This window comes from Macaca nemestrina, chromosome 11 (genome assembly GCF_043159975.1).
Source record: "Macaca nemestrina isolate mMacNem1 chromosome 11, mMacNem.hap1, whole genome shotgun sequence".
In the NCBI taxonomy this organism is placed as follows: Eukaryota; Metazoa; Chordata; class Mammalia; order Primates; family Cercopithecidae; genus Macaca; species Macaca nemestrina.
Window position 1 is genome coordinate 68,119,690 of NC_092135.1, and position 19,998 is coordinate 68,139,687.

The 19,998-nt window shown below is 42.0% G+C and overlaps 1 protein-coding gene across 3 annotated transcripts in view; it reads left to right on the top strand.

The window, feature by feature from the left end:
- LOC105483262 (myosin IIIB) overlaps window positions 1-19,998 on the top strand; it is a 520,975-nt gene that overhangs the window by 51,281 nt on the left and 449,696 nt on the right. For all 3 annotated transcript variants that reach the window (XM_071072912.1, XM_024793234.2, XM_071072911.1), the window contains exons 2-3: window positions 9,370-9,553; window positions 10,313-10,447. In XM_071072912.1, coding sequence (XP_070929013.1) covers window positions 9,404-9,553; window positions 10,313-10,447 — 285 coding nt within the window. In that variant the 5' untranslated portion in view covers window positions 9,370-9,403. The remainder of the gene's footprint in view (window positions 1-9,369; window positions 9,554-10,312; window positions 10,448-19,998) is intronic.

Below are 19,998 nucleotides of genomic sequence, written 5' to 3' on the forward strand. Positions count from 1 at the left end.
TCATTCCACCTGATAGGCAACTCCTAGAGCATGGTTTTGGAAATGTTCCTTGTTTTAGAATAGAGCCTGATTATTTCTCCTACTTCCTTTTAAGAGCCTAGTATTGGCCAGGCGTAGTGGCTTATGTCTGTAATCCCAGCACTTTGGGAAGCTGAGTCAGGAGGATCGCTTTAGCCCAGGAGTTTGAGATTAGCGTGGGCAACATGGGAAGACCCTGTCTTTACTCTCTACCCCACTAAAAAAATTAGCTGGGTGTGGTAGCACACGCTTGTGGTCCCAGCTATTAATACTTGGGAGGCTGAGATAGGATGATTGTTTGAGCCCAGGAGGTTGAGGCTACAGTGGGCCATGATCACACCACTGCACTACAGCCTGGGTGACAGAGTGAGAGCCTGTCTCAAAAAAAAAAAAAAAAAAAAAAAAAAAAAAAAAAAAAAAAGCCTAGTGTTGAGTAATACATGTAAAAAGTTCTTAATAAATTCTTATTGAATGTATCAGTGAATGAACCTAGACGCATTTTCCTGCTGCTGTCTTTCCTTCTCTATTTTTCTCTAAATAGAGATGAAATGGCCTTTGCAAAAATTATATCAGTGAGAAAATTACGGCAGTGGGGGAGATTTGATCTAGCCAACCCCTCTAGTGCCGTTAGCCTTCAAGCTGCCTTCAGTTATTCCTGGGTTAGCTTTAGGAGACATTTAGTTTATAGTTATAATAGCCCTTCACCAAAACTCAGCTGCCTTTGCAAAGCTAATGAGAGAGCACCAGGCTAGAAGGAGAGGAGCCTGAATTCTGCTAAGGTGTAGACAAACCTGATTGCCAGCCATTATTTCGGAGGTCACAAGATATGCAACTTCCCCAATTACTCCTGGAGATAACATCACTATTTTTGAACCTAGGATTGGTCTTTTAAGATATCTTTTCAGGTTTTTTTTTTTTTGACATGTCTGACACCTGGCTCCACATGGATGACCAACTCCTCCTGTGGCCCCACCCAGCAGCAACACAGAGCAAGAGGACAGCTTCAACTCCCTGTGATTTCATCTCTGACCCAACCAATCAGCAGCAAGTACCCAGTACCTCGCCACTCCCACCCCTTTCTTCAAGCTGCCTTTGAAAAACCCCTAACCTTCAAGCTTTCGAGGAGATTGATTTGAGTAATAATTCCATCTCCCACGTGGTGTGGCTGGCCTCATGTCAAACTTTCTTTACTGCAATGCCATGAATTGATTTTGTTTGTGCAGTAGGCAGGAAGAACCCATCAGGCAGTTACAGGGAGTGTTGCTGGGATTTTTCAATATTTTGTTCCTTCACCATATCAAAAATCCCATCACACTCGTGAGAAGAGAGTGAACTGCTTGAGCAGTGTGATTCCTGGGATCTTCTATCTATCATTTTCACTGACTGCTACTCTTCAAAGATTATGGCACGAAGTTATATCACTTCTTTTGTTTGATTACTGCTAGTATATTTTGATTTGTTTGCTGGATTTCAAGTTTCCATTTTAGTGTTGTTCATTCATTTTGTTTTTGGGAGAGAAGATACTTGACTTCACTTTGCCATCTCATCCCAGAAGTCATAAAATTTTTTTAAACAAATTTGGAACCTCCAGAGCAGAGCTCAGTTTCTTCTTCCTCCTTATATTTTTTGGTAGAACCTAGTGTAACTTGAATGAAATTGGCATTTATTAACTATTAACTTAATGAATAAATAACTTATGGAAATTTTGGCTAATTTATGACCTGTTATTGAAAGAAGTATAGATGGTGTACAGTCACCTTGAAAAAAGTATCATTTCTGATTAATCTTAAGAGGTGATGGGCAAAGCAGCAAGGAATGAGCAGTAAGACATGGGAGAATCAGCCACACGTTAGACTGAGCATGCTTAGTGCTCACTGCAACCCTGAAGAATTGAGTTCATCTATTGCTTTTGACCTAATGTTGGAAATAAGCTCCTAGGGCCTCTGAAAAGATACAGGTGAATGATCAGAAATTTATCAGGAGCACCTTTCTCCTTTGTTTTTAGGTTTTTTTTTCCTTCTTCACTAAACACATCAGTTTTAAGGGCACCATGTGAAATTTCGTTTTTGATTCCTTTTATTGCTAACCCCAAGGCCCACTTTAGACTATTCTTCATTTTCCCTCTAGGCCTTTCACTGGCTGCTTAAGGGCTAGTTAATGCATATTTCTCTCTTCTTTTATGTGACTCTGTTTAGCCTTGGGCAGATGTAGCTTCATGCCAGTGGGCAGTTTCTTTTCAGGGACAGGATGAGAAAAATCACAGCTTTGTAGTGATGAGTGGTTTTGTTTATCTCAGTTTCTGCGTGTTGATCTTCTTTCTCTTTTCCTCCTTCAGAAGGAAGGAACAAGAGTTGGACGGGAAGAAGAAAGTCATTTGTATTCTTCTGACTATTGATTTTCCTTGTACCATTCAGCAGTTCAGTAGTTTTTCGTAACTATAGCTCTGCATTTAGCGGCAGTTTGGGCTGGGACATCAGCCATATTGTGGGACTGACTGTATTTCAGTAAGCAAGAAGTGGATTGAGAAGGTGAATTTCTGACAATATGAGTGTGGGTGCTTTATATTTACTTCTTTTCACTCAAATTATCTAACATAGAGTGAGGATAAAAAAGAAGAAATATGAGTCAAACGCCTGGTTGGTTTTTGTTGGTCTTATGTTAGTGGTTTACTGTTTCTTACACAAGCAAAGTGCTCACCCACATAGACTTAGTAACTTTTTAGAGTAGTTTCAGGGGGGTGGTGGGGAAATGCTTCGGGGAGATGGGATTCACCATGGGTATGAATACCAGAATATATACTGTTACAGGTTAACGACACAGATGTCTTAAAAACCTTATTACGGAAATGGAAAAACATACAAAAGTAAACAGAACCTAATCATGCAACCCCATATACTCAGCTCCAATAATTATCCCCACATGACCAATGTTGTTTCAAGTGTACCCATTGTTATTTTCTTCTTTCCTATGTTATTCCAGACATATCATTTCATTATGTATTGTTAAAAGATAAGGACACTTTTATTTTTTTGAGATGGAATCTCGCACTGTCACCCGGGCTGGAGGGCAATGACACGATCTTGGTTCACTACAACTTCTGCCTCCTGGGTTCACACGATTCTCCTGCCTCAGCCTCCTGAGTAGCTGGGATTACAGGCACACACCACCACACCTGGTTAATTTTTTGTATTTTTAGTGGAGACAGGGTTTCACTATATTGGCCAGACTGGTCTCGAACTCCTGACCTCGTGATCCATCTGCCTTAGCCTTTCAAAGTGCTGGGATTACAGGCGTGAGCCACCATGCCAGACCCAAGGACACTTTTAAAAAACATAACCACAAATACAATTATTGAGATGGAAGATCAATTTCTCTTGACCCTTTCGCAGGTGGGAACTGGAATGCACCGGCTCTGGGTCCAGCCAGCCACTTTGGCACTGGCAGTGACAAACTTCACTCACTGGAACCCACTGGGCTCAACCCCTCATGGGAAGGAGCACGCAGGCAAGCAGGTGTCTGGGCCAGGGCAAGTTCTTTTGGGCTCCGGCCCCATGGCAGTGTCTAGGGGTGTGTTACAATTAATGCTCTTTCAGCTTTGCTGCCTGTGGACAGCTTAGGTGTTAAACAGCTCAGTGAAGAGTCAGTGTGACAGCCTTTCTGGGTTTCTGCACCCAGTGCATCCTGAATTCTTGTCCAGAGTCCAGGAAGAATCAGGTCACACAGAAGTTTAGAAAGGTGATGAATGTGGAGAATTTTATTAAGCAGTGGAAGTGGCTCTCAGCAGAAGCGGAGCTGGAAAGGGGATGGAGCAGGAAGAAGGTGATCTTTCCCTGAGGCCCAGCCGCCTGCGGCTGGGCTCCTCTCCAAAGTCATCCCATCTGAAGTTAATCCACATCTATCCATAGTGTCCAATGTTCAGTTGCTTCTTCTGTCAATGTCCAGCTGCTTCTTTACCAGCAGAGGTCTAGGGTTTATTTGGGCACAGAATAGGAGGGGTGAGGAAGGTCAAAAAGGCAACATTTGGGCAGGAAAACAGGGATAACTGTTCTCACTTAGGAACCTGGTTTCCAGACTTGAGGGTGGGGCCTTTGCCCGGGAACCATCCTCTTCTACCCAGTATTTCCCTACCTCCTGTCTGTATCATTATCACAACTAAAACATAATTAACTATACTTTCTTAATATCAGATAACTAGTCAGTGTTCTAATGATCTCATAAATGTTACAATTTTTTAGCTTGATGGTGTAAATCCATACTTTATTTCACATTTGATATGTATTTTAAGCTTCTTTTAATCCCAAGGTTACCCTTTTCCATTTATTTATTTTTATTTGCAATTTATTTTCTGAGGAAATTGGGTCATTGGTCTTGCAGAGTTCCTTACAGTCTAGTTTTTGCTTATTGACCTCCATGGTGTTTAACATGTTGCCCTGCCCTTTGTTGTTTCTGTAAATTGGCCATCTAGAAGCTTGATCAGATTCAGGTTTCATTTTTTTGGCGAATCTGTTTCTTAGGTGTTCTTGCATGAGGAAACAGAATGTTCGATGTTCTATCTTTTTTGTGATGCTAGAAATCTAGAGTCCAAAATCTCTATGGTGTAATGTTTGACAAAACTGAACCACAGATTATTTCATGGCTTAAAGTATGTCCTCTGCTGATAATTGAAACCACACTCTGATGGAAGTCTGTAGACATTCAATCCTGGTAAGATAAAGCAGTGGCTGGGACATCAGTTTACAGCCATATGTGAAACTACTCATTATAGTGTGATGTTTATATGTGGGCAATTTACCACTCTCTTGGGGTGGCGGTGGGAGTGGATCTGGAGCTCAGCTGTTCTCTGGTGGTGCAAGACCAGCCCTTTTGTTGTTAATCACAAAGAGAGGTCATGTTAAGGGCATTTGTTCTTGTCAAGAGCCATAGAGAGATACAGCCCCTGCCCTTTAGTTTGCTTCCTAAAAAGAAAGAAGAATAAAGGCAAGCAAAACACAATTGTTCTTAACTTCTAAGGTACCACAAGGATAAAGTATTCTACTAAATTATCTATCATGCCAGGTGTGGTGGCTCACAGCTGTAATCCCAGCACTTTGGGAGGCCAAGGCAGTGGATTACCTGAGGTCAGGAGTTTGAGACCAGCCTGGCCAACATGGTGAAACCCCGTCTCTACTAAAAATACAAAAATTAGCTGGGCATGGTGGTGCACGCCTGTTGTCCCAGCTACTCGGGAGGCTGAGTTAGAACTGCTGGAACTCAGGAGGCAGAGATTGCACTGAGCCTAGATTGTGCCACTGCACTCCAGCCTGGGCAACAGAGTGAGACTCTGTGTCAAAAAACAAAAAAGAAAAAAAATCTACCTACCTACCTATCATCTATCTGATAGTGGCCTAAGTAATGAGAAGTTTGGGTATTTCCTAGATATTTGGTGATGTGTGAGCAAAGATAGGCAAATATATTCCTTTAATACCCAATTGCTCTTATTTACTAACCAGGAATATCTTCCTAGGTGATACCCGCTTTGCCCTGCTAATAACTTGGCATTCCTGGTAGTGGAAGGTTTTGGGTGCCACAGGAATATGGGGAACATCAGAATCTTGCTCTGAGAGAGTAGGCACTTTGATGAGAAATACATTTGTGGCATTGACTTACGAAATACTACAACATGCAACAACAAAGAGTGTTGACCAGATCTATATTTTAGAACAGCTGCACACACAGACACATCTGGGCCAGTAGGACTTCTGATTGGTTTGCAAACTACGTGAGCCTCCCACACACAGACAGTTGCCCTTACCCACCTCTGCCTAGGTAGACCTAGTCCTCCTATTTGTCTTTCAATGAATGTAGAACCTGTAACCTGTGTAACCTGAATTTTCTAGTCTCCTGAGGCTACTGGTTTATTTCATGCCTAAATAAATGCATGAAACCCCCATTTCTGGGGACTGTAAGAAGACCAAGTGCCTCTCTTGGGACTTCTGAGGGTCAGAGTTCTGAAGTTTCCAGGTATTGTCCCTCTCACTCCAAACTGCTGCTAATCCTTTCTCGGGTCAACCCAGACTACTTCCATGAAGCCCCAGCTCTGCCATGCCCCAAACACAGACACAGGCAGAAGTTTAGTCTACCCTCAAGGTTAACACATTGGCCAGAGGTAGCTTTTTGGCTGTCAAAAGGGTTGCTCCAGCTGCCTCCCAAGACCAGATTATCACCACCTTTATAGGCCTGTATAAGCTGCTACTGTTTGTGATGACTGTTTAATCAATCCTCAGAGAGTTTATAGAGTCAAGTATTGATTTTAAAGACAGAAGCCAGGCAATGCTGTTATGCAGTGCACCTGCTCTGTTGCACCTTTATTTAACCTTGTCTGTGGATGCCCAGAGAGTATGTGATGGACATGGTGGCAGAACCTGATTGGTCTGCCTTCTGCCCACCCATCATTGGTGCCCTCTGTAGCTGGATCCTCTGAATGAGTTGTTCTCATTTAGAAGGAGCAGAGATTGCTGTTGAGTAGGTCTGTGGGGCACTTAGCTTCCATGTGTTTGATCTTCCGTCTGTGTCTGTCTGTGCCCTGTCTCTTCTTTTTATAAGGACCAGTTGTATTGGATTAGGGCCTCCCCATATGATCTCATTTTATCTTAATACCTCTTTAAAGGCTCAATCTCCAAATATGGCCACATTCTGAGGTACTAGGGGTTAGAACTTCAACATATGAATTTGGGGAGGGGACATAGTTCAACCCATAACGGGGGGTGTGAGGTGGGGGTGCTTAATTGATGGTTTTCTTAAAACGCTCTGAGGAGGTGCATGTCCTTGGAAGGTCCCAGAAGCTAGGGTGGCACATTGTCCCAGTTTGCCCTGCTCTGAGAAGTTTAGCAAGGCATGGGACTTTCAGTGCTAAAACAGAAACAGCTTGAGGCAAACCAGGATGGTTGATCACCCTGTCGGGCTCCCATGGAGGGCACAGGGCAGGTGCTTCATTTCCCAGCCTACCTCAGCCAGAACTGCATCACTTCCCTCTGCTTATGTGTCCGCATGCTAATGAGATAAATTTAACAAAGGAGTTTTGATTCAGTGGCCTCCAAGGTCCTCTCCTGCTGCCACATTCTGTGTTTTAATTTCATTTGCACACATTGGAATTCAGTAGCTGGATTCAGACAAATTCAGCCATGTGTCTGAAACTAATAACTGACTGGAGCAAAACTCATTGAGTTCGTGGTTAAAAGTGACATATAACAAAAAGGGTGTTTGTTAAGCCTTGTCTATTCTGAGGCAGAGCTTGGTGCTGTGCTGTTGTGATGACAGATGGTACTTGCTGAGCTCTCACTATGCTTACTAGATTCTGTTATCCTAATAGCTGCTCTGTGAAGTAGCTAGCAGCCGCCGCCCCATGACTCAGGTAAAGAAACTGAGGCTTACAGAGATGAGTAACCAGCCCAAATCTCATGCTGGCCAAGGCAGGGCCAGGCTTTTGCAGGCAGTTTGACTTGAGCAGTACTGTGTTCTAGTGCTAAGGCCAGGTGCAGGTATCCCTGCTGATGGGGAACAGGGGCCATATTTTAAGTGTAAGGTATTGACATTTAGACTAATGGAGTCTTATTCTGGTGCTTTCTTCTATCTGGCCTTGACCAGCAAGCACTCCCAGCTGGTCCTACTTTTTGCTCTTATAAAAGCTAAGCCTGGCACAGTGTTCTCAGGTTGTCAAGAGGTTTTGGGGATCTCACAGTAAAGAACACTGAGTCATACCATGACAAATGTTATTCCTTTGCTAATTAATTCTCTTTCAGGTCTTCTGATTACATCAAGGGAAAAGTTTTTGCCAGCATTTAATTCCTCTCCATCACTAAATGATCTCCCCTTTTAAGAAAAACAGTAACCTTAGGCTGGAGCCCAGGGGCAGCAGTATCGGGCTGGGCTTGAATAATTCTTTAGTGTTTTTAATCATCTTTTTGCAGTTAATTTTGATCTATGGTAAATGATACTGGTTTTACATTGAGGATAATACTATAAAGTGCCTTTAAAAGACATTTATTTAATTGAAAAGGAAAGTTATTTAAAAGTATTTTGTAACTAATAGCACGATGATGTACAGATAATGGCACAGATGTGAAGCACGTGGTGAAAAAGACTGACTTTATAAAACACTGGCTAGGCGGAAAGGCTGCAGTTCCTGAGAATCTTGAAACCAGCACATGAAAGGCAGGGGTTGTTTGACCAGCTGAGGATCCCGCCTCAGCCCATAGTGGGCTTTGCCTGGGCCCTTAAGGTGCTGAACTGGCTGTAGGCCCCTTTGTTGTTGTTTTTGTGTTTTGATTGTAATGGTGTTCAGTGTTTTTGAAATGCTCTCATCAGACAGGGTAAAGAAAAGAAGTGAATTTTTGTGCCAGGTCAAAGGCTTTGCTTTGGGAGAATTCAGTGTAGAAAATAACTCGAATTAGAAGTGCAAATTGGAATGCCCGGCATGAGTCAGAAGTGCTCACCCTGGGTAGACACGAAGCCTCAGTGTGGGGATTGGATATGGTGGCTCTTGTTGTTGGAGCCTGATTGTCCCTCCTCTGGGGTTTAGAAGCAGACCAGAGATGGGACCTCACACCCAGCCTGAGAGCAACCGAACTTGGAGAGGATTTTTCTTGGGATCAGTTTTGGTTGACTTTGCCTGCCAAGCTTGCTGTTGATACTTACTCAAACTCCAAAGATCTGTGTCCTTATTAAATAGAGTACTGCTAAGGCAAAGTGAGTTTGCTGCTCCTGGTTAACCCCTCAGTGTGATTCCCACACTAGGTATTATTGTATGGATGAGGTCTGAGCGTGGCTAATGTTTGTAGGCCCCAAGACCTATGCAGCAATATGTGTTGTACACTGACTAATGCTTGGTACATGCACCAAACCTCCTTCTTAGCAGCCCAGACTTTGTACACAGATGTTGGGGATTAGCTTCCAGTGGCTATCAGGCAGCCCTCATCAAGGTTACCATAACCTAGGGACAAAGGTGTTAGACTTACTGTTTTCAGCCACTTTCCCTGGCAGCAGCCACCATTCAGCAGCCTATCAAGACAACTGTCCAATCATGACCAGAATATCCTCTTTGGCCGTTTTACTCTCTCCTGTGGTGTGTACATAATTTCCAGTTTTAGAATCATGTTTTTAGGATGTTTCAGAACCATGCTACTCCTCGACTCTATCTTTTATTACCATTTCTTAAGGAGGGTTCAAGTTCTTTTTCAAAAAATTTAACATAGAGGAAGAAAATAAAAAGTAACACTAGGTTGCTGGTTTAGAAATAAAAATCTTTTTGTTTCAAAAGTTCACTGCCCCCAGTTCTGTGATCTGTTGCACATAACAAATTATTCTCCCTACCAGGAAACATCTGTATGGATTATTTCACTATAATCCTATGATGCTTGGACTTGAATCACTTCCAGATCCCACGGACACCTGGGAAATTATAGAGACCATTGGTAAAGGCACCTATGGCAAGGTCTACAAGGTAACTAACAAGAGAGATGGGAGCCTGGCTGCAGTGAAAATTCTGGATCCAATCAGTGTAAGTAACAGTTGTAAATTATAACCAGAATTTGGTGTTTTATGCACACTAAGTTTTCAACTTCTTTTCTTGATTTTAGGTTTAATTTTCATGAAACCTGGCATGAAATCTCAAAATGGGTCATGATTTGTCAGCTTCTCTGAATGAAGGGACTCCATTTGGAGTTAAAGCTTCCCTTGACTTTTGTTTCTTGTCCATTTTACTGTTGTTTTGGTTTGGGACCACTGGGATCTTCAAAAGTTATTCTCTTGGAAACAGTGATATGTTTTACTACCTGGTCTTTCCGTAAGTTACAAAGTGACCCAGGCTTGTGAGATTTGATCATCTTAGGCTGACATCTTATTTTAGAGCACCGAGGTTATAATGCTGTATGCTGTTTTGCACAGTGAGGTTTTACATGTCCTATTCTGTGTTAGGTCCCTTCAAGCAACTTCTCCTTAACTGCTTTGAAAATTCAGACTTTTCAATAAAACAGATATTTGTGATAGTATTATTAAAGAAAAAAGAATATCACAAACACTATAGATAAAATAATTAGGTAATAATCGAAGGTATAGGTTGTAATAATAGAATGTAATCATGTAATAATAGAAGGTATAGGTTGATATCTGAATGTCCATTGTTAGATATTTTGAAGATATGGTAATGAGTTTGAAAATACCTAGTAAATATGTTTTACTAAGTACTTGAGCATGATATCATATCTGTAACCTTTACATATTAGATTTAATCCAGCTTGCATTTTTCTACCCTGTTTAGGATATGGATGAAGAAATTGAGGCAGAATACAACATTTTGCAGTTCCTTCCTAATCATCCCAATGTTGTAAAGTTTTATGGGATGTTTTACAAAGCGGATCACTGTGTAGGGGGACAGCTGTGGCTGGTCCTGGAGGTAAGAGGCTCCCATTGGGTAACCAGTGATTTGAACAGAGTGCCAGACGCCAACAGATGCTTTATTACCTAGAAGGTGTTTTAAGGTACACATTTGAGGAGTAGGTCCCTCCTGCATGTCACAGGTACCTCACCAGATGTGACGTTCTCCTCCACAGTTCTTACAGGGAGGCCATATGCTAAAGGTATTTTTGTTTCTCTGCTTCAGAGGTTTAATAATCTTGTATTCTAGTACAGGGTGAATATAGGAATATAATTGAAAAAATTAATTTTCTTCGCTAACATTTAATTGTAAACATGTTTGAATCGATTGCAAATCATTTTCAAAAATTGTTAACCCAAGGTTTACTTGGCTTGCCAAGTTTGGATTTGCCCACTCACGTTCATTAGTCCTCATTTTAGATTGGGTTTCCTGAAAACTGACTCTGAGAATTGTGTATGGAAAGTTTGTTGAAGAGTTCTTACCAGAGATAGACCTAGAAAAAAGTGAGGAAGGTAGAATCAAGCAAGGGAGACACTGAACAGCAATATGGTTATAACAGAGGCCTAAGCTGGTCCTCTGGGAAATGGAGAGCTGGGAAGTTTTTGGAATGTTGTGCTGAATTGTATCTCCACATCGGCCGTCATTGGCTGCATGCCACCCCGGGAAGGAGCGTGACTTTGGCGGAGTCAGTTCTCTGAAGTGGATGCCAACTCGGGTGAGGGGTACAGCTGAGGACTGGGAGCTGTTGATATTTCTGGCAGCATCCACTGTGAAGAGGGAATCTGAAGGGAACAACACTGTATCCACTATAGCCCTGCATTTTTTTTTCTCCAACAAACCTTCTATACACAATTCTCAGGGTCAGTTTTCAGTTATTAATGGGAATGAATGTGTGCATCTGGGTGCAAAAGAGTCAATTCTGAACAAATACAATTCCCTATGAAACTAAAATGACAAGGAAAATAATGATGATACATGAATTAACACATTAGGACAGGTCTATTGCCACATTCTCACTAGGCCTACCCTGTTTTGTTCTGGGCTCTGACCACTGAACCAGCTCATGCCTCCATGCCTGAGGTCACATAGGTGACCCAGCACTGTGTGGACACAAGTGGAAGCCTTAAGAGAGAAGTACCAGGGGAGAAACCAGCCCTCACTTCACTGTCTGGTACCTCTTATCCACATGTTTCTGGCTCTGGGAGGGCCTGAGCCTGGGACAATATGTACTGGCTGCCATGACAACCATGTTTGGGGAATTGATTTGTTATATTCAAATGGGATAATCTGCAGGGAAACTGGTTTGAATTTATTTCTGTCACATCAGTTGCCTTCCTCAGAATATAAAGATGTAAGGGATTTTGGTTTTCTGATTATCTTTGTTCCTTTAGTTGACTGGTTAAGTCATATAACACACTTCTTTGGGGTTTTATTAACTCTCCAACCCCCACTCCAACAATATTAGGATTTTATCTTGCTCATGAAGCTCTTTAAAAATGCTATTTGGAAATGATAAAGTATTGTTCCTGGGGTCTCTGATTATATTTGTCTTCAGCTCTGTAAGACTTCTGTGTTTTAAACCTCATTGTGACTTAGTAAGGGAAGTACAGTGACCAAGGAACCTCAGTTTCTGCTCATTTTTAACTCCTGACTAAAAAAGGCTCTGCATCAAACAGAGAGAACTGAAACTTTCAGGAATTTTCGAGGGCCTAAAAAGGAGCCTTCTCTCCATGCAACCAGGCAGGCAGGTGGGCTGCTCATACCTGAGGCCACCTGGTGAATGAATGTCCTTCCTGATGAGGAGTGACTCTCAGGCATGGCACCTCAGGTATGGCCAAAGCAGCCAGGAAGGTCACACATGGCCTTGAAAGATGAGAAAGAGCCCAGAACTATGAGCTGAGCCCTGTGCAGGTGCTCCCTTGCCAACTGTTTCTAGCTTTTTCAGGGTGACCACGATAATGAGGCTGCCCTAAGACACTGAATTATTCATACCTGTGCAATACATTATGCTGTAATTTATGACTTTTGCTGGTGGTTTCGATCCATGCCAAAGTGGGTGATATGAGATGCTGGATGTCCTCAGTCTTTTCTGTCCCAGGATGGGCAGTCTAAACCAGGCTGCTAGATGGTCATGTGCATTCAGTGCCTCCCATAGTCTTAGAGAAGCACAGGAATTCCTAGACTCCTAATACCGGCAGAAGCCTCTCTGTTCAGTCTCCTAGCCTTCAGATGAGGGACAGAGGCCCAGAGAGGTGAGTAACTTGCCTGTGGTCACATAATTGGTTGCATGGCAGAACTGGAAGGAAAAGCACATTTCAGCACATTTTCTTTCACCATGTGCAGCTGCTCCTGTGATGCTGTCCATTGGCTCATGGAAACACAGATGTGAAATCTCTAGCTGGGATCATGGCACTTCCTGACCACACACACAGAGCTGGATGGCAACGACAGTCCACACAGTACCCTATTTTGTTCCCTCTGCAGCTTTTTAAGGCATGCTTTAGGGGACTCACACAAAAAAATTATGATCTGTTTAATATTGTTCTCCTCATCTTGTATATTAAGATTAAATTTATGTTGCCTTTGCTCTTTATTTGCCTGACTCGATGAAAGGACAAGTGAGAAACTATTTCACAGAGCAATTCTAGAGGATAGAAAAATGTTATTAATAATCCCCTTAAATCACCACAACTCTGAAAACAAAAGCAAATAAAAATGTCATTTTCTGAAATTCATTACTAATTGTTAGTAGAAAGCAAACAAAAGCTCTCTTTCATGATAGACACCTACTATATTGGAAAGATATGGAGAGAAAACACACATACATAATAGTGTTTTGGAAAATCTGTGAATGCATTTTAAGTGAATATTACATTTTAAAAAATCTATAAGTCTGTCTTTCACCTAAATGATATACATATTAATAAATTAGACCTTTAAGAAAAACATGATACTCAGAAAAAAATACCTAACATGTGTTAGCTAAGGCATGAACTATATTTTCTTTTTCCTTTTAGTGTAAAATCTTTGGCAGGTAGAAACTTAATTTCATCATGAATCAAGTGTTCTACTTAAAAGAAATGGTTTGGAGTACTGGTAAATGAGGCTGGAAAGTAAAACAAAAAACTTTGTTCTTTAAACCATGTATGAGAATTAGTTTTACGTCTATTTTTTCCCTTCAGAGATCTTGGTATAAGTTCAGTATCAAATATGTAAAGACAAAGCAAAAATGGGGGAGGGGTCTGAGAGAGAGAGAAAGAGAGACAGACAGACCCACTGACTGACCTTTGTCCAGGTTTTGCTTTTATCCAAGGCTTTAGAAAGTATAATGTAGGCCTGAATATCACTGGAAGTGCTATACATCGAACCATTTTCACCTGTTGATACTGTGTCATGAATTAAGTTTATCAGGTTAACAAATCAGGGTCTTAGTCATACTCTGATGGACTCAAACGTAGGACTGGTGGATTTTGATTGGGCAGAAGTGGTTAGAAAGTACTGCAGCATTGAACACTGACTCAATGGGTTCCAGAGTGAGAGACACTGGAATGCTGGGAGCCAGGATGAAGGCACAGAAAACTTGAGACTGGAGAAGGGAAGGACTTTGAAATGGAACAGCATTGCATCCTACAAACATATGTGTTCAAAAGAGAGACAGTTAAGAGGCTGAGGCGTGGGAGTGATTCTGCCCACTCTTGGCTCTATTCAATAAGGATGTGCCCCGAAAAGAGAATGAGATGGGAGGTCACTCTCAGGGCCCACTTCCCTCTCGTGGTATGAGCATCTCTCCACTCTGATAGAAGCTCGAGAGTTTCAAGTGACACAGTATTCATTGGTCTTGTGGCAAGTCAGTGACTTTAGCTGGCTTTCAGTAAAATAAACATAATTTGTCCAACACAGGAGGAAAAAATGTGCTGTTCTGAAATTACTGAGAGGTGGACAGTGTCCAACATGATACTTCCTAAGGGATTTTCTACAGTAATTTTGACTATCTTTGACTTTTCCTTTATGTTATCTGTAGAACCCAACACCCTTAAAACACAAAGTCTACTGAACAAAGGGGCACCCAAAAGAAATTCCTCTTAATTCTGCAAACTGACTAGGTCAAAGCAGCATGCTCATACAGAATCTACTTGAACGTTGGAGTCCAGGTCTGGTGATTGTGTTGCATGGGCCGTTCTTTAATAATGTGGAAGAAAGTTGATGGCTTATTGAGCAAGGAACATTTCATTGCTTGAAATTATGACTGTCTTAGCAAATGCACATACTGTGATTGAATCAATATTCAATGACGTTTTGGAAAATAGATGTGGAATGTAAATGATTTTTCTATTTTTCTTGGTTTGGAGCAAAATGCTCATTAAATTCTAGATGCATTCAGCTGCCACATTTCCTGAATGCTGAGGGTGTAGGGAGGAACTGCAGGAATGAAAACACACTTCTGTATTTGAATCTGGTGGCTGACAGAGTTGGGTGGGAATAAAGGGCTGCTGTGCCAACCCTCAGGGCTGGGGTGGGAGGCTTGGTTGCCTTCTTACAATTCTAAAGGGATTATTTTACTTGATGCATTTAAATATAATTCTTTGTCATGCTTTTAAAACGTTCAACCCATTTCACTGAACATTTATTCTGATTAGACAGTTGTCAGTGTATACCTGCTTTCTTTTTTTTATATCCAAGTGCCCAGTTTTTTTTCTATAACCCATAGGCTGCCCTTGAAAACCTTGCTGGTGGACTTATCAACTTCATAGGACAGCTTCCTTTAAAAGTGTCCTGAGCAGTTTAATTATATGTTTCTGTGAGTTCTGGGAAGTCAGACAGCTCTTATACTCTGACATTTAGTGAACAAAAAGCACTGGTTGGGTAAGATTCCTTTGTTGTTTTTAAATCCATAGCTGAGTTTTGATCCTGCTGACAAATAGCTACTCTTAATCCCTTCATAGGTTCTAGAGTTACAAATAAAGTTTGTAAGTTGGCTACCTATATAAAATATTGCTGAAGAGGCCTTTGTTGCAAAAATGGTCACACTTAAAGTCGGGCGGGGAGAGAGACCAAAATGAGGTGTCAGGGGAAAATTCCAGGGTTGCATTTTCTTGGATCATCAGCCAGCATTTAACTTAAAATTTCCCTCAGTACAATTTTAATAGCATACTTGCAATGCAAGAAAGCCTGTGTCTCCCTGAGATGTGAGCTAGGGTGGGGAGTGGTCCTGATGAAGGTTCTCTCATGCTTTGAATCCCTATTACTGCCTTTGCTTTAGAGGAGCAAAGACTATTGATATTTTCCTAATTCTCGCAGTTTCCCTAGACTCTGTCTCTTCCTCATCTTTCACATGTGGCTGGTCAGAAATTCCTGTCATTTCTATCTCAAAAAAAGTTTTCCTAATCTCTCCCTTCCTTTTATCCTCATGACTTTTTGACCCTGCCTTCCTTGATGACCTCAATATCTTCTAATGGATACTCCAGTTCCTGGTGGTGTCTTCTGTCCATCCTCCAATCTGCCGACCAAGTCATTTTTCTAGAATGGCAATCTGAACATTGAGACCTCCTGCCTAAAATCTGTTAATAGTTTCCCTTTTTTGTCTAGTGATATATCATGGTATTATATACATAGAATATGATATGGGTAGTATATGGGTATATATCATATGAGTAGTATATGTAGTATATTACAATAAAGCCCATACTCCTTGGCAGGGCATACCTGTCATTCCCTGTCATTGGCCTTCTTTCTCCATCTCCCTGCCCCACAATTCTGGCACCCTTTGTCCCAACAATAGTAGAGTATTTAGAAAACTCATCATTCACATGCACACTCATATGCACACTCCCCCTCATTCTTTCATGTCCTCTACATTTGCACAAGATGTCTCCGTGTTCCTTTTCACAGCATCTTCTTTCCCTTCTTGCCCACCTGCCCAAAATCCATTTGTCCTTCAACCACCTTGTAAATGTTACATCCTCTGGAAAGTTTTCCTAGACTGTCTTTGCCCTCCCTCTTTGCCCTCCCTCAGCAGAGTTCATTCTTCCTTCTTTGGTGCCACCACACTACACTAGGCACAGCCCTGCTTCCACATTCCACACTGTAATTACTCATATGTCCATTACTGGGCAGTGACCTCTTTGAGGCTAGAGATTGTGTCATATTCATGATTGAGTAATAGGTAATAAACTGGACATTCACAAACTATTGAGAACAAAGAGGGGACTTTCTTCTCACTAACTGAACTAAACTGGGTTCTTGAGCCCCCAGCCTGATGAAAGGAGGCAACTGATTCTAACCCATTTTGTTAAACTTAAGTCCACTTGAGTGACTTCTTTGTGGAGTGGCATATTCCAGTGTTTATATCGAATTTTCACTGTCCAGTTCAAGGCTTAGTCGTTTGGGTAAGTACTCAGTTTTATAGGGCTTCTTCTCTCCCTCTTTCCTCTTCCTTTTCCCTGGGTGGCATCTGGATCTGGGTACAAGTACATGCTTACATGATGCCATGGTAGTGAGGGCAGAGGCCTCTGAACTGTATGGTAACCATGAAGTTCTTGTGATAATAAAACTGTATTTTCTCCCTTTGGTATCTTTGATGTTCCTGGTCCCTGACACTCCCTCCTGTCATGAGGTCCTCACATTCTTTGTCCTTCTTATTTAAACTCTAACCTTATCCCTGTCCCCAAATAGAGCACGAAGTTCTGAGTGTCTTACAAGTTGTGAGCAGACTGTAGAAAACTATTATTACAATCTCAAGCGTGGTCTGCCTCACTATGCCATACTTTCATTTCACTTGACACGGACACCCCTTGTTGTCAAGAGGTCTCCTCTTAGATTTCCAAATGGGAAGAGGATCATAAGAAACTGACGTTTCTATTATCATTACCCCCTTACACAGACAGCCCCTCCCAGAGGGAGCATCTTCATTCTAATCTTGTCGTCTTAATCTCCTCTAACTCCATAAGGACTCCTCTTTTTTTTTTTTTTTGTCAGGTGAGAACTTCCCTTATGTCAAGTCCTGGGTTCTTCCCTGGTCATCAGTGGACTCTGTGGTCAATTATCCAATTTTTGTTTCTTGATATGTAGAGTATATTTTGGGGAATTCTGAAAACATTTTGTCTCTCTCAACAGCCTAGGTTTTAAGACTGTTCTATGAATTATGGCACCGAAAATGCATTCAGTGCTCAAGGGTGTTAAAGTGAATACTGAATGTTATTTGTCCTTTCAGAGTCATGTGAGCCATAGTTAGAATCAAAAGAATATAGAATCCTTTGGAAGACATTATGCTGGCACTTAACGTTTGGGCCACCATCAGAGCCATGGGTGTTGAGTTGCAAGTTAAACTTGAAATTGGCAGACAGTGGATTTCAGGGTCACTTAATATAGTCCCAAACTCAAGGAATCATCATAGCCTTCAATGCATTTTACTGCTTTTAGGGTCCCTTCTAAGTCATTCTAAGTCATTCCTGAGACAGTAATTTTATGCTAGTCTTAAAGATTCCTTAATTCTGTATTAATTTTTAGTCACATACTATTGTATGGTGAAAACATGGGCAGGTTCAGTTCTAGGCTATCTTGATTTTTAATATGTCTGCAAGGTATCTGCCAAGTATGTAGCAGGGACTGATATACATGTCAAGTAAAAACATCTGTTCACCCTTTATTAAAATGTTGCAGAGCTCCATAATTAGAGTTGAATAGATCCTAATGTATTATTATCTTGATAAAAGTTATCTTCTTTCAGGGAAGCTGTTAATCTGTGCTTCCTCAGTTTTCCTTTCTTAAGAAAAGCCAGACACAGTGGTTCACACCTGTAATACTGGCACTTTGGGAGGCTGAGGGGGGTGGATCACTTGAGCTCAGGAGTTGGAGACCAGCCTGGGCAACATGCAAAATCTCATCTCTATAAGAATGAAACAATTAGCTGGGTGTGGTGGCATGCACCTGTAGTCCCAGCTACTCAGAAGGCTGAAGTGGGAGACTGGCTTGAGACTGGGAGGCAGAGGTTGCAGTGAGCTGAGATTGCGCCACTACACTCTTGCCTGGGCAACAAGAACCAGACCCTGTCTCAAAAAACAAAACAAAAAACTGGATTCTGTTTCAAAAAAAAAAAAAAAATGTAAGCTGACTTAAGCAGCCACAATGCAGGGGATCACCTGCTGTTCACTAGTTAATTATTTCCCAAATTTCCCAAATTGCAGCCTAAGTGCCAAGAGGAAACCTAGGGCTTTAAAGTAAGGATTTTACCTTGATAACACACACCTTGATAAGGTCAAGGATACTGTTGCAGAACTTTCTCCTTAATTCAGCCAAAGCTGGGTTCTTGTCCCATGCCCAGAAAAGATCAGGTTTGTGGACACATACAAGGGTGAGGGGCAGAATTTACTGGGCAAAAAGGAAAAAAAAGAAAAAACTCAGAAAAGTGAGATGGAGCCCCACTAACAGGCCCTCTACCTCACTGATGGCTTCCCAGGTCACCACATGAGCCGAAGAGAGCAGAGTGCTCCCCTGCATAAGGCAGGGATTCCCCATGGCTGTAGCTCCACCCATTTTCCCCAGTGTGCCTGTGTGCTCCGGTTTGCTGTGGGCATGCCCAGACAAGCCCTGGGCAGGTTCCCTCATCTGCACAAAAGTAACAGATGTAAACACTTGTAGGGCAGGTCAGAGATTCTCCAGGGACCCCTTTTTATTTGCCTAGGCATTTGGCTGTCTCATTCCCTCATCTAAAGAAGTCCATCTAACTGCCATTAGAATAAGGATAAGGGTAAGGATGAAGACCACTCTTAACTGCTTCCTGCTGGCAGGGGGTGCTCTTTTGGGAAAACAGCAGTCAGATCTCCCCCAGAGGCCTATCTAAGGGTTCCCAGCCAAAAGGGCCATCATCTGAGGCTCCGGTTGCATGACCATTTGGAGTTTGATGGCGTGAAGGTGAGAAGAGACAAACTGGGTTATTAGAAAACATGTATTAAAACGAAACGGGGGCGAGGGCTAAGGCTAGCTCAAAAGTCTTGAGGCCTTTTATGTTTGCACAGGAAGAGGGAGGCCAAAAGCCCAACTGGTAAAAAAAAAAAAAAAAAAAAAAAAAAAAACCTTTTACCCTTCTGCCAGCATGTCAGGCTTTTGGGTTCCCTTCTCCTGAGCCCAATCCTAAGCCAACCAGTCTAAGGTTTGGGAAATTAACTCTTCCTAGTTTGAAGGATGCATCTGAGGGAAGTGTCCCATAGTACAGAGAGACAATTACCTATCAGTGAAGAGAGGAAGAGAAAAAAATTTTTTTTTTTCTCAAAGGAGTCCCAGGGGTTCAGGATGCATTCAAAAGGGGTACAGACTGAAGATGAATGGCTACTCATCTAGAAAGAGGAGAGCAAGGCATCCCTGGTTCCCTTCTCTTCCTAGCAAATACCTGGGGTATGTGAGGGACAGAAAGTGAGCCATTCCTCTTTCTTTCCTCCACCCTTGTATCCCCAAGTTCCAGCGACCATGACAGAATACTGCTCATGGTGTCAAAGCAGCCTTCCCCCTTGTTAAAAGGGGGTCTAGGCGCTGGGAGTATCCATTCTTAACTACGTATGCCCTATCTCCCCTCC